The following is a 14,982-nucleotide window of genomic DNA, read 5'->3' on the forward strand; positions in this document are numbered from 1 at the left end:
GATGATGATGATGATGATGAATAGAGTCCCGCTCACTGTCCCCTGCTTAGACCAGCTGGCACTTCAACATGACATCACCACAGTGCCACTGCCTGTACTAAAATCATGTGTTGTATCATTTCTTTAGCAGTGCAATATTCAATTTAGTACTTCAAACGCCCGTTGTCCCCAGTCTCAACCGTCGCTGGCACTCCAACATGACGTCACCGCAATGCTCGCCGCGGCACCCGCCGGGGCGGAGCGAACCTCGCCCCCCGCCCGCCGCGCCCGCGGTCCTGAAGAGATACGACGACATCGTCAAGTCGCAGGAGGATAAGCGGGAATACAGGTACGTCATTGGTAAAAGTTTAGTCAAGTCGATTCGTTTTGCACGTCCAGGCACTCTTTCAAGAGGGAGATTTGCGACTTATTAGGTAAATGAAAACTCACGCACACACACACACACACACACACACACACACACACACACACACAACCTGCATGCAAGCCTATGTTTCTTTTTTTTTGCCCCTTTGACTGTTTTTTACGAGATTGTAATAATATATAGAATCCATTATTGGCTGTAAGAACAAAAATACCTGTTTGTATTATTATTATAAAGAGCTGTGGTTTTCTGAATAAAGAAAAATAAAATAAAATAAATAAAATAAAATAAAATAAAATATTGAAAGTTTCATAACATAGGCCAGGAATGGCGAACCAATGGCACGCGTGCCATTGATGGCACGCGCCACAATATTTAGGGCACTCCACCAATGACCCCAAAATTCACTATGAAATAAAATAGCAAATAATTGTTTTGAACCCTCCCTCATCTATTGTATTGTGCCACATCAGTTGGCGCTATTGTAAAGTAAGGTGCTATAATGCTGTCATTCGCCAGGAGCCACTTGTACGATGGTCCCTCATTGATAGCATTTTAAGTGGCACGTCTACGACTACATCAAAATTGTTTTTGAAAAGTGGCACGTTGCTACATAAAGGTTCGCCATCCCTGACATAGGCCAACCGGGCGATGTGGAAATCATTGGGGGGCTCCTAGGCAGCAGGCTCATTTATTTTTGCAAGTTGGCTTTTAAAAAGCACCTACACGTCCCAGTATTAGCCCTACTACTGCTTCGGAACAATAAATGGGCCAGTGCTGAGAAGAAGCAGCGCAAGAAACTCAGTCGCTATGATGATGAACTAGACCTAGGAGCATTTGTAAAACCAGTGAATGTTCTCGATTTAAACGGACCACACTTCGAACATGATGTTCTTGTTACTATAATCTGATTTTAAAAACTAGCCGTTTGGTTGTAGGTCCGTTTCTACAAAGATTGTTCATCATTATCAAATCAAATCAGTATTTTAGATATCCTCCATGCATATATCCTGAAGAAGAAACAAAAGGTAGGTATTTAGGAGCATATAATTTTCAGAGAACGAAACCTGATGGGTTTCAACAGGTTTCCACTCATGAAGAATACTATAAATACTCGTACATAACTCAACGCACTATTTATAAAGTTATTGCTGTCTACACTATCTATAGTGGAACCCGATCGCGTGGCAGGTCACCTATGCGCTGGACCGACCAAGTGAAATCGGCAGTGGGAGACGGCGTATATGACTGCACCAGACAGTCTGCCAATAGAGAGAGATAGCGGGAGATTGTGCGGAGAGTTGTATCCGCTTCTACAACCGATGTGAACAACGCCTCAACGTGACCACGACCGCTCTGCCAATAGCGAAACGAATAAGAAGATGTATAGTTGACTTGTTGTAATATGAATGTTCTTTCTCCAGAGGCCTGGTGCTGTCAAACCACCTCAAAGTCCTGCTGGTCAGCGACCCGACCACAGACAAGTCGGCTGCGGCGCTGGACGTCAACGTTGGTGAGTCATCATCATCATTAATGTAGTCAGCGTCAAATAGCTCGTGACACCCAAAGTAGCCAAAAAGTTCGCAACACGTCTTTGTTACAATAGGCTAGATGACAAAATTTCAATTATTTGTCCGTCAGACAGATACCTAATTAGAAAATATTAGACTCATATTTTTTATTTTCTTTCATAATTAAATAATAACAGTGCTACATCGAGTTGAAAAAAATGATACGTCACGCTTGAGTAAAATTTTTACTCAAAAGTGACGTCTCGCGACATTTTTACTCAATATAATACTGTAATTATTGGATTATGGAAAAAATTAAAAGATATGAGTCTCATCATCATCATCATCATCATTTCAGCCACAGGACGTCCACTGCTGAACATAGGCCTCCCCTAATGCTTTCCACGTTGATCGATTGGTAGCAGCCTGCATCCAGCGCTTCCCTGCTACCTTTACGATATATGAGTACGAAAATATGAGTCTTAATATTTTCTAATTATCTGTCTGACGGACTAAATAGAATTTCAATTTAATTACCCAGACATCATCCCTATTAGAATAAGGTTGTGTTGTCAACTTTTTGGCCACTTTCGGTGTCACGAACTATTGGACGCTGACTGTACGAGTGTTTATAAGTTCCTAAACCTGCCAACAGATGGCGCTGTGCTAAGTTACCTCGCACAAGTGAAGCATTCACAGTGCCCCTTAGAGTTATAAAGGCAGATCGTTTTGTCTGAAGTTTACTGTCTTTAGAACAATGTACCTACCATTGTTTGTTGTTTTTATTGGACAAGTACCTATAGTATAAAACAAACTTTCATATCAATATCTTTTTTTTATGCATAACAAGGCAGATATTTGACCACAATCGCACTTGATGTTAGTGGGATGCAGTCTAGGATGGTACATATCTAAAATGAAGGATTCTTCTTCATACAACGCCTATTTTTATCGTCTATAAAATTATTTCTCAGGCCCAGAACACACGGTCAAACGCAGTTGCAACGAAACTGCAACTTCTAGTTACTTTTGAGTTGCATCTAACTTGCTGCCATAGATTCCGTTGAGAGACCACACATGACGCGACCACTTTGAAACCGGTTTGAAATGGTTGCGTCATGTGTGGTCTCTCAACGGACGCTATGGCAGAAACTTAGATGCAACTCAAAAGTAACTAGCAGTTGCAGTTTCGTTGCAGTTGCGTTTCACCGTCTGTTCTGGGCCTTAAACGAATAGATGGACAAAAACACTGTTCATTATATAAAACGATTGTTTTGTGAGGTTATCTCCTCTGACTTGAATACGCCACTTGAATATACTGACAATGTTAAAAATTTCCCGGAATACATTCAATTTAAGTTGATACAAATGGAATACTGAAATACACTACAGACGTCCGATTGTCCCGGCATAAGATCATTACGAGTAAGTGTCGTAAGTGACGACTAACCAAATAATCATAATTTTATAAATTAGTGTATTTATCTATGTTATCAAAACACTTTAATTCTGAGAAGATAACGTGTTGTTCAATACAATTTTTGTTAAAAAATCGAATGCCTTTACTTTATGCTTTACTTAGAATCATCCCGTCTGCTCAAAAAAATGTTTGATAAACCTGCCTGTAAATACTATCAGTTGATTACACAAGTAGTATAAGGGCCCTCGCCCACGGCGACTTTTTGTCGCGCGTTTCGCTACTAACGCGCGTTAGTCGCATTTGCAACGCACTACAGAAGTGATGCCAACGCGCTACTAACGCGCTACAGCAACGCGACTGCAGCGCTACAAAAAGTCGCTGTGGGCGAGGGCCCTAGAGGCCGGTAGATATCATCTCATCAACGCGGCGGCCAAGACGGCACACTGGCAAGGCATTTTGAAAACCGGCGGCATGTGTGGACACGCCATAACATAATAATTATTACTTTATTCTCGCTCAACATCCTAGAGAATTGGGCATGGCTGAAAACCAGTGTTGCAAGGATCTCTCCTTACAACGTAGACTGAGCCAGGTCCAATTGCCTTCGGTGTACTTCATATTATTATAGTTGTAAGTCTAACTACCTGTACCTGTCTAATGGTTCGAAGGCAATAAATACATTTTTTTTTTATTACTGACACGATTGCTACCATGTACCGATATGTCTGCCCAATGCCCATAACATCTCACCCGCAAGTTTCTTCAGTTACTCCGTGACCATGGCGCTTGCAAAAGTGCCGAAATATCGGAAACTCAAAATTAAGGTACATGGTAGCAATCCCGTCAGTAATAATAATTAAATTCATATTATATCGCCTATTTTTAATATAATTCATTACTTATCGTCACAACTACTTCTTCCCGTACCTCAGGTACTAACTCAGCTGTAACCTGAAGTTTTGTGCTGTAATTTTTCTTATCTAATATTCCTTTTGTTTTAATAAATGCATAACGTGGGCTCTCAGTAAGTCAAAGACGGTTCTGATTCTACCAAGTGAGCTTCGTTCTATAATGAACCTTAGTGTGTTGATAATAAGCCACATTGTTGCAGGCTATTTGAGCGACCCCGCCGAGCTACCAGGGCTGGCGCATTTCTGCGAGCACATGCTCTTTTTGGGCACTGAGAAGTATCCAGAGGTTAGTCATCATCGTCATCATCATTTCAGCCACAGGACGTCCACTGCTGAATATAGGCCTCCAATGATTTCCATATCGCCCGGTTGGCAGCGGCCTGCATCCAGCGCCTTCCTGCTATCTTTATGAGCGAGACAGCGACCTGGCTGCCTAATGCTTGGGGGGGGGGGGGGGGNGTCTGCTGCGCATCTGGCCGCCGTGACGTCACATCGCTGTTCTGGTACGGACGGGGCGAGCATGAGGTGTGCGGGTGAGTGCGAGGGAGAGTCGCATTCATAAAATAAAATTCATTTATTTTTGCAAATAGGCTTCTAAAAAGCACTTTTACACGTCCCAATATTAACGTGTGAGGTGCGCAGTTAGCTAGATCGCGTTGTAGCCTCACGAATAGGTCATTGTGGGTGATATGTGGTTTATCTTCTTACTCAAAGCGACCCTAAAAAGCGAGCAACCTGTCTAGGCGCGTACATAGGGTTTAGTGCGAATTAACATCAAACGTCGTCACTAATAATAGCGTTAAATAAATATATGAAGATTTTAGTTCTTGAAAGTTTCCGCTAGGGGCGCTGTACAATCCGTCATACATTTAATGTCACTGTTTTATGCAGTCGACATCAAATACGTTTGACGTAAACTCACACTACGCCCCCATTTCCCGAGGGGTAAGCTTAGCTTGCCGTGTGGTGACGGCAGAGTAGAATACATTTGTCACCAACCCTACTCTTCCCGCGGGAGGCGACTTAGGGACTACACATCAAACAGAGAACGGGCAGCAGCGCTCTCTGACAAACATCAATCTTTTAAACTGCGATCTCCAACCCGCCTGCCAAGCGTGGAGATTATGGCAAAACCCTCCACTATAGTGGAGGAGGCTCATAGTCCAGCAGTGGACTGTAAAGGGCTGTTGATGATGATGAAGCTTAGCTTTGCTTTCGCTCAGTTCAGCTTAGGCCTCGCGAACTGTAGTAGTATTAAAAGCGTCCCGTTGGCACCCTTGGGGTACAAAACCTTAACAAAATTGCTGTTATTTACAGGAAAACGAGTACAACAAGTTCCTATCAGAACACGGGGGCTCATCCAACGCTTCTACATCATCCGACCACACCACCTACTACTTCGACGTACTACCAGCACATCTGGCCGGCGCTTTGGACATGTGAGTAGTACGGGAATATTCCCACCTCTCGTTCCCACCTCTGCAACTCCTGTGTAGCCAGGATCGACAGCTTGACCGCCACAAAAACCCTACCAATGAAGGTCAAGTTTGTCCCGGGGGAAAGTTAAACTGTCATTGGACCCGCAACGAAATTAATCAGAAGAACATAGGAAGAGTTCGAAATTAAGGTTCGACTTCCCTCCATTGCAAAGCGGATGACAGGTGACAAAAAAAAGGTTTAAAACCTTTAAGAAAAGATTAGACAGTCTAGGATGCTAGAATTTATTATTCCCAAAACAGGTAGCAATTATTACAAGCTATTAGTGTACAACAGTGGTATGAGACTCAGCCTAAGCACAGACCACCGAGTTTTAGTTGGCCGCTCAGAATACGGAACAAACCAGAAACCGTCAACGGGCGTAAATGTGTATTCATATAAAGTACTCCAAATCGCACTAATTTGACTTTAGAGCAATCAGTCAATGGCCGGCACGCGCATTGTTTACATATCCGTCAGATTGACACTTTATAATTAAATTATGCCGTCTTGTGCCGTTCCAACATGTAAGAATGCTACTGGAATTACGAAGAAAGTGCATGGGATCATGTTTTATCCGTAAGTAGCACATTTCCAATTCATTTTAATTAAATAATAATTTTCAAAAAAAATCACGGTTGTATTTTGTAAGTGTTGCCACAGGTCAACGGAATATTTTACCCTACTTTTTTATATTGAATTACATTTGTCTACTTATAAAAAATTCACGCGTTAATTTTGTTAGCGTTACCACAGAATAATGGAATATTTTCCCCATCCTTTTTGTTTTAATTAGTTTTTAGTGTAATTTCATCCATGACATGACAACCTGATTAATTAAATTATAAGTGCCACTTGTGGTCTAAACTGAATAAATATTTTTGATTTTGATTTGATTTCAATATATTGAATTAATTTATAATATTACTCCCTAATAATGAGGAGATAATAAATTACTATCGTGAATTTCATACTTTCCCATTTATTCAAAAGTAAGGCATTGGTATCAACAGATCAGCAGCAGCAATATTTGTATATTTAATAATAATTTTAAGTAATTAATTATTGCTTACATACTTACTCTGATTTTCTTTCAGAATACACAACCAGAGTTGCCTCGCAATCAAATTTAAGTATTGGTGATGTTTTTGATTTGGATTCTGTTTTTGACTTCAAGAAAAGTTAAACTAAAAGCACTACTGCGCCGTAAACAAATGTTTTGTTGTCGATATGTTTACATAATAAAGAACCTTAAGTTTCTTTTTTGTTTTACTTGGCATTCTAAAATTAATATTCGACTTTTGTAATTGACTTTTAAATAACATATTATTATACCTACATGTAGTATATTACACTATTTAATAGAAATAAATAATCATCTACTTAGTTACTTAGGAGTACAAGTTAAATTCATAGGTAGGTAGGTACTATCTATGCCTATGGCCAGTCATGTCGTCTAGTTCTATCGCAAAGAATCACCATTTGATAAGAGCGAGAGCAAAAACGGAAATGGATAGTTAACACTGGCCGTGTATGTACTTATTTCACTTACTTATTTTTTACTTGTTTAACATCTCTTTAAAAAATTACATAATTTTACCCCAAAAATGGGGGTGTCACACAGCACTAGTAACACTAAAGGGGGTAGAGGGGCGCGGGAGGGGAAGTATTTTGGACACAAGTTGCCGCGTAGAAATGTTATCGAACACTCCTTCTGGTTTGTTCTGTATTCTGAGGTTGGCCGATAGTTTTCGGGTGTTAATCAGTACGGAGATGTATGAAAGTGCGCATGTTACACCGATTTGGACGGCCGATTCCAAATCTTCATACAAATCAAAATCGGGCCCAACTATCAGCCAACTAAAAGTTGGTGGTCTGCGCCTAGGCTAAATGGTCTATGATTCAGTTATTGCAGAAAACCCACTGTAGAAAAGCCAGTTAATCTGCCATATGACCTGATTGTTGACAATGGTCCAGAAAAATTGTTATTATATGGCCATTAAAGTTTTTAACTCATTGCCCGCGGAATTAAGAGGGCTTAGCGGATCTCAGTTTCAAACCAAACTGCATGCATGGCTTGTGGAGAGGTCGTTCTACTCATTAAATGAATATTTTAATTGTAATGTTAAGTGACATACAATAAGTACATTATTATCCTGAGGTGACATTTTCATTATGATATGACAATAATTATTCAATATGACATTCTGTATTAGTTTATAATTTAATTAATGATAATGTATTAGTTTTCTGTTTTTAATCAATTAATGTAATATGACATGTTAGTATTATTTTCGATATAAAGTCTACTACTCTTTTTAATATTTGCACGCTTCCTAGTTTGAGCAAATTTCAGTGAAACCTACCAAATCTATGTAAGACCACTTATGTACCTGGAATTACGCAAATAAAGAAATTTGATTTGATGCTGATGATTATCCTTACACCCGCAGTTTCGCCCAGTTCTTTATCGCGCCTCTTTTCACGGAGTCGGCCACCGGTCGCGAGCTGTCAGCTGTCAACTCTGAACATGAGAAGAACACTTCTTCTGACACGTGGCGACTGGACCAGCTCAATAAGAGTACAGCGCTGCCTACGCATCCTTTCCACAAGTTCGGCACTGGTGAGTAAGATGCCACCCCCCTTCTTGGATTGGACTGCCCACCATAGGATAAGACTCCCCCCTCCCTTCGGATAAGACAACACATCCCCAAGATTAGACCCGCCTGGTTCAGTCTGCCCTCCTTAGATTATACTGCCTCCCTCGGACCGGAAGTCCTCCATCATAATACTTCCTTCGGATCAGACAACATCTTTCCCAGGATTAGACCCCCCTGAGTCTGAATCAAACAGTCCCCTTTGACCCCCTATTCCAGTTTAGACAGCCTCCCTGGATCTCCACTCTTCCTAATTAACCACTCCCTCGGACTAGTTCCCTCCTCTGATCAGACAGCCTCCCCTAGAGTCCTGCACCCTCTCCCCTGGATTATCCCCCCTCTACCTATTGCCTGTCGGGAACTGTCAGATGTCAACTCTGAACATGAGAAGAACACTTCTTCCGACACGTGGCGACTGGACCAGCTCAATAAGAGTACAGCGCTGCCTACGCATCCGTTCCACAAGTTTGGCACTGGTGAGTGGTTATATTAAGCTGCTTTCCCTGGATCAGATTAAATCAGACACCCCCCTCCCCTGGATCAGACCCTGCTCCCCCCCCTCTCTCCCTTCGGATCAAACAATACCTCCCCCTAGATTAGCCCCCTGAGTCAGACTATCCCCCACAGTTTATACACCCACCCACTCCCCAATTAGACTGCCCCCCAATGGTTCAGACGCCCCCCCCCCTAAATTAGACTACGCCTCTGGATAAGACTACTTCCCTTATCCCAAAAGACCCCCCTCCACGAATCGGAAAACTTCCCTATATCAGACCCTCTCCATGATTAACGTTCCCCATGGCACTACACTACCCTCCAAATCAGACGGTCCGTTCTTAATCAGACAACCTACCCTGATCAGACTTATTCCCTCTGGAGCAGATAACGCCCTTGGATAGACTTCCCTCCCCCTACTTATACCTATGTGAGTCGTCAACTTGGGACATGAGAAGAACACATCTTCAGAGGCTGGACCAGTTGAACAAATGTTACAGCGTTTCCTACGTATCCCTTACATAAGTTCGGCACCGGTGAGTGGGATATCAGCCCTCCAAGCTTCAGACTGGGCCCCCCTTTCGAATCAGATAATACCATCCGGATTAAATCTCAAACTGCCCCCCTCCACATGCAATCTGCCCTAGGCAGCCGCAATTCCGCGCACACCTCCCGCGATTCGGCCAGTATAAATGCAAGGTTGGTACGGCCATGGGTGGTGGTGGGTTGCCCCCATCCACTCGAAAAGACCCCTTCTCCCGGATCCCTCACTGGATCAGAAGTCCAGGGATCAGATTCCCTTCCCGAATGAGACAATCCCTGAATTTGAACACCCCCTGAGTCAGACTAGGCCCTTTTAGTTAGACATCCCCCTCCCTGATCAGATTGCTCCCCCTATATCTGATGGTCCCCATTTTTTACATCGATAACTATTTGCCCAAATGCCTATTGGCTACTGAGTATATCATCAGAAAACATCATCTAATCTAAATAAAAAAAAAAGCAGTTGTAATAGTTTTTTTTTTTCGGTCGTTCGTTCGTTTCAGCCGAATGCCGTCCACTGCTGGACAAAGGCCTTTTCCAAGGTTTTCCACAATGAACAGTTCTACGCTGCCCGCATCCAGGCTCTTCCCGTGACCTTCACCAGATCGTCGGTCCACCTAGTCCTTTTTTTCAGAACACTGAAATTTTTATACCGTAACCCTGTATATTATGTATTTTTCTTTTCCCCAGGCAACCGGGAGACCCTGGAGACCATTCCGAAGACGAAAGGCATCGACGTGCGAACAGAGTTGCTGAAGTTCCACGACCAGTGGTACTCCGCCAACATCATGACCCTCGTCGTTATGGGGAAAGGTAGGAATTGCTTACTAATTGAAATAATTAACAAAATATTGTTCTAAAGCTTCATTCAGTCAGTGCCTGAGGTGTGGAAGCGGCACGAGAGGGTGAGGGGTGAAATTTATATTTATTGTGACAGATCATATAAAAATGAAGATCTGAAGTTTCGCTGACATTTGACGTTACAAAAACACTCCCTTGCCGTTGCTTAACCCTAGACCTTTAGCAGAGTAAATACTCTACTCTGCCTTTAGTTACACCATTCCTAACTCAAAATTTTTATCGACAAAAAAGAGGCCAAAAAATTTTTGAGTTTTTTTTTTATTTTTTTATAGATTTTTTTTTCTTCCAATTACTTATTGTAAAGAAAACGTAATAACTTTTAAACTAAGCGGTATATCCTGATAAAATATAGTTATTTAGTAATAATGCTAAATAACAGGCGATACTAAAAAAAATACATAAAATAATAACATTCACAAAAAAGGCCAAAAAATAATAAAAAATTATACTTTTTGAAAAAAATATGCTTTTAAATTCGTGTTTTTTTTTGTTATTTGATAATTTTCTCCAAAAAATGCCCCTATAACCGGTGGTTTTTATTACTTCGTATTATTTTCTCTCGTATTACCTTCGTAAAACCAAAAATCGCATGTCTCTATCCCTATCACAACGTTTGCAATGATCGTTTGAACTAAGCCTTTCCGGGCGCGCCATTCAACGCTTCGTTAACAACGAAACTGAAAATGGCTCTAGATTTGTAATTTTGATAAAGACAAGTTAGATTTCAAATAAAAACAAAAGATTTCGAAGGAAAATAAGCATTTTAGTTAAAATTAAAATTGTTTCTACCTGTAGCGGAGAATAATGTTGTGGCAGGCCTTTGTTCAAACGATCATAGCAAATATTTAGGCACTGTTTATTTCTTAGCGGATGCCTACGTCATAACATCTACGTGCATGCCAAATTTCAGCCCGATCCGTCCAGTCGTTTGGGCTGTGCGTTGATCACTATGTCAGTCAGTCAGTCACCATGAAAGTTTAAAACAATTAAGCATATAATAATATACTCTTGTATACCATCCTCAGAATCCTTAGACGACCTAGAGTCCATGGTGGTGCCTCTCTTCTCGGCGGTCGAAAACACTTCCGTCGACGCGCCCACCTGGCCCGAGCATCCGTTTCCGCCGGAACTGCGCCGGAAGCGCGCCTACTGCCTTCCGGTTAAGGACCTGAGGTCTTTGTCCATTGACTTCCCGATCCCGGATACGAGGAAGCATTATAAGAGCGGGGTGAGTGTGGTTTTTGTGACAGTACTTAACATCAATTTGTTGGTAGGTTACTAACTTTAAGGCCCAGAACACACGGTGAAACGCAACTGCAACGAAACTGCAACTTTCTGATGATTCTTATGAATGAAACTGAAGCTGAAAGTTTCAAACTGGTCGCGTCATGTGTGGTCTCTCAACGGACGCTATGGCAGAAACTTAGATGCAACTCAAAAGTAACTAGCAGTTGCAGTTTCGTTGCAGTTGCGTTTCACCGTGTGTTTTGGGCCTAAGACCCCGCAGAATAAAGACTTAGTTCGTCGGTAGTTGGGTCGGCTTATATTCAGGATCGGTGTAATGTGTGTACTTTTTTACTGATTGATTAACAGACCGATTGAACTATCGGTCGACAAAAAGTCTGCAGTCTACGGGGTGTCTATAAACTTGTTCTAGATCCAAATGGCAATGCCAGATTTTGTATGGAAGGTGGCGTCTTTTTTTTCGCGCGGCCATCGACCAAACTTTGTTTTTTGATTACAAAATAGTGTAATAAACCAAACTTACTATGACATGTATACCTCTAAACTCAGTCTGAACTGAGTTACGAGCGTTAGAAGTTTGATGATTTACATACTAGATTTGCTTTTTGCGCGCAAGTTTTGTAAGAAATTACAACAAAATATTGCGCAAATTTTTTATTGCGCTGATTCTGCTCCACACTGATGTCTGGAGCCTTTAATGGATGGTATTGCTTGTTTACACATACAATGTGTAATGATTTTAGAATTTATATTGTATTTTATACGATTATTGGTTACTTTTAAATAGTTATTGTAACAATTTTAGTATTTGTATTGTATTTTAGAAGAACCCAAAAACCCATTATTAAATTAAAATACTTTATTTGATTACTTCCTAGGCATTTTGCAGACATTAGAATGATTTTAGAATTTATTTTGTATTACATCCAATTATTATACAGGGTGTCCCGTAATGTAACGTCAAGCCGGAACTGGGTGTTGAGGCAAGTTATGCTGGTTATCAGAAAAATATAAACAAAAATCTATGTGGCATATTTTCAAAATAATGGGCATTTAAAAAAAATCAAAAAATTCTACTCCAGGTGACGGTCTTTTTACTCGTGTTGCCACAAATCTTCACTTTTTCCAAATTTTTTTTTTGTTATGTAACCCTGAATAATGCTTCTCCAAATTGTTATCAAAATTACAAAACCAGCTGCTCCAGCTTGGAGTCAGTTTAAACTAGACAAAATTTTTATTTTGAAAATTTTTTTGGGAATAATGTATTTTTTTTATCCAAGCTGGAGCAGCTGGTTTTGTAATTTTGATAACAATTTAGAGAAGCATTATTCAGGGTTACATAACAAAAAAAAAATTTGGAAAAAGTGAAGATTTGTGGCAACACGAGTAAAAAGACCGTCACCTGGAGTAGAAATTTTTGATTTTTTTTAAATGCCCATTATTTTGAAAATATGCCACATAGATTTTTTTTTATATTTTTCTGATAACCAGCATAACTTGCCTCAACACCCAGTTCCGGCTTGACGTTACATTACGGGACACCCTGTATATTTATTATTTAATTTAATTATTTTAGATTTTTATTGTATACATTTTAGTATTTTAAAAATTAAAAAACAGCTAATTATGAAATAAGTATTGCATTTGACTAGTTCCGGGGCATGCCGTCGATAAGTCGTTTTGAACCGGTCGACTTTCACTGATGGAAGGGGAAGTTACCTTATCGCTGGCATGCCGCTGGACAGTCAGTTCGATTTGAGCGTTCGAAGCGAGAGGTACTATTAGGTTGACGTCATAATGTCGGAATTGTGTAAATCAGTGGTGCTGAAATACAAGTTAAACAACCTACAAGAGTGTTTCATTTCAAATGTCACTATTTTGTTGCAATTTCTTACAAAACTTGCGCGCAAAAAGCAAATCTAGTATGTAAATCATCAAACTTCTAATGCTCGTAACTCAGTTCAGACTGAGTTTAGAGGTATACATGTCATAGTAAGTTTGGTTTATTACACTATTTTGTATCTAAAAAACATGATTTGGTCGATGGCCGCTCGAAAAAAAAAAGACGCCAATTTCCGGCATTGTCTTTTTAACGTATTCATAAATTGTAAATTCCAACTGATTAGGTTTTGACTGTTTGTGCCAAAATAAATTTATAAAAATATACGATCGATCGAGCTAACTGCTTACCTCGCTCCCCGTGTTCGCCCCGTCTGTACCAGAGCGGCGATGTGACGTCACGGCGACCAAGTGCGTGGTTAACTTGACCTGTAGGCCTAAGATGCGCGCCGTGATAACTTTTATCGACGTCAAAATGTATGGGCAAAATCGATAAAATGGCGTGATAACCGCTTATCGCGGCGCGCATCTTAGGCCTACAGGTCACCTAGATACAATCCATAGCATCTGTAGTAGACATTTAGGATACATTGTAGATAAATAGGCATTTTGTATTAGGTTTTGTGTAACGCCGGAACAAAAACATAGGGCAATATTTTGGTCTTAAACATAGATTTCGAATGTAAAAAATATGTAATATAACTAATTAAGACATGACAAAAAAACTGAGGTATGTCTCGTTTCTGTCGGGTCTGGGTTTTTTTTGTATGGGGCGTGACCGTTCTTCTTTCGTTTCGAATGTAGCCATAGAATGTAATTTATGAGTTCGTTTTGTCCATAGCCAGGCCACTACCTGTCTCACCTGCTGGGTCACGAGGGCCCCGGCAGTCTGCTGGCAGCGCTCAAGGCTAAAGGTTGGTGTAACAGGTAAGTCATCTGGATTCGCTGTCTGCTGCTGTCTTTCCCAAAGACTATAATCCGAGCCTTATCAAGGCGAGAGTGAATAGGCATTTACAGGGCAGATATGTACCATCCTAGACTGCATCTCACTTAACACCAGGTGCGATTGCGGTCAAATACCTGCCTTGTCTAGCATAAAAAAGGTCATTCACGCCCGTATTCACAAACATTACTGGTCTCACAATGCGCGTGGACGCACAGGGTGACTGAAAATGTAATGTGAAGATGGAAGTATTGCATTTTCGGATAGATTCACTTTATTCTTTAATCTATTATTGGTACCATTAGAAAGAGCTCGTGAAGTACTTTCCGGATCAGTAACCAGTTTTTGTATATCTTGTATACTTTAGAAATAATAGAGTGAGATCACATATCGTTTCCACCCTGTATAGTCAGCGTCAAATAGTTCGTGACACCCAAAGTGGGGAAAAAGCTAGATGACAAAATTTCAATTATTTGCCCGTCAGACAGATAATTTTATTAGAAAATATTAGACTCATATTTTTTATTTTCTTTCATAATTAAATAATAACAATGCTACATCGAGTTGAAATGGCGCGTTACGTCACGCTTGAGTAGAATTTTTACTGAAAAGTGACGTCCCGCGACATTTTAACTCAATATAATACTGTAATTATTCGATTATGAAAAAGAACCAAATTTTTCAAAATTTTGTTATTATCTGTCTGACGGATTAAAC

At 40.5% G+C, this 14,982-nt stretch overlaps 1 protein-coding gene across 2 annotated transcripts in view; it reads left to right on the top strand.

Annotated features, from left to right (window-relative positions):
• The window catches only part of Ide (Insulin degrading metalloproteinase), a 54,447-nt gene that overhangs the window by 1,654 nt on the left and 37,811 nt on the right, over window positions 1–14,982 (top strand). For both annotated transcript variants that reach the window (XM_028307641.1, XM_028307642.1), the window contains exons 2-9: window positions 173–328; window positions 1,789–1,877; window positions 4,407–4,492; window positions 5,524–5,645; window positions 8,136–8,305; window positions 10,068–10,190; window positions 11,264–11,466; window positions 14,164–14,249. In XM_028307641.1, coding sequence (XP_028163442.1) covers window positions 198–328; window positions 1,789–1,877; window positions 4,407–4,492; window positions 5,524–5,645; window positions 8,136–8,305; window positions 10,068–10,190; window positions 11,264–11,466; window positions 14,164–14,249 — 1,010 coding nt within the window. In that variant the 5' untranslated portion in view covers window positions 173–197. The remainder of the gene's footprint in view (window positions 1–172; window positions 329–1,788; window positions 1,878–4,406; window positions 4,493–5,523; window positions 5,646–8,135; window positions 8,306–10,067; window positions 10,191–11,263; window positions 11,467–14,163; window positions 14,250–14,982) is intronic.

The sequence above is a fragment of the Ostrinia furnacalis genome, unplaced genomic scaffold (assembly GCF_004193835.3).
Source record: "Ostrinia furnacalis isolate ACB-3 unplaced genomic scaffold, ASM419383v2 OfSCF2306, whole genome shotgun sequence".
In the NCBI taxonomy this organism is placed as follows: Eukaryota; Metazoa; Arthropoda; class Insecta; order Lepidoptera; family Crambidae; genus Ostrinia; species Ostrinia furnacalis.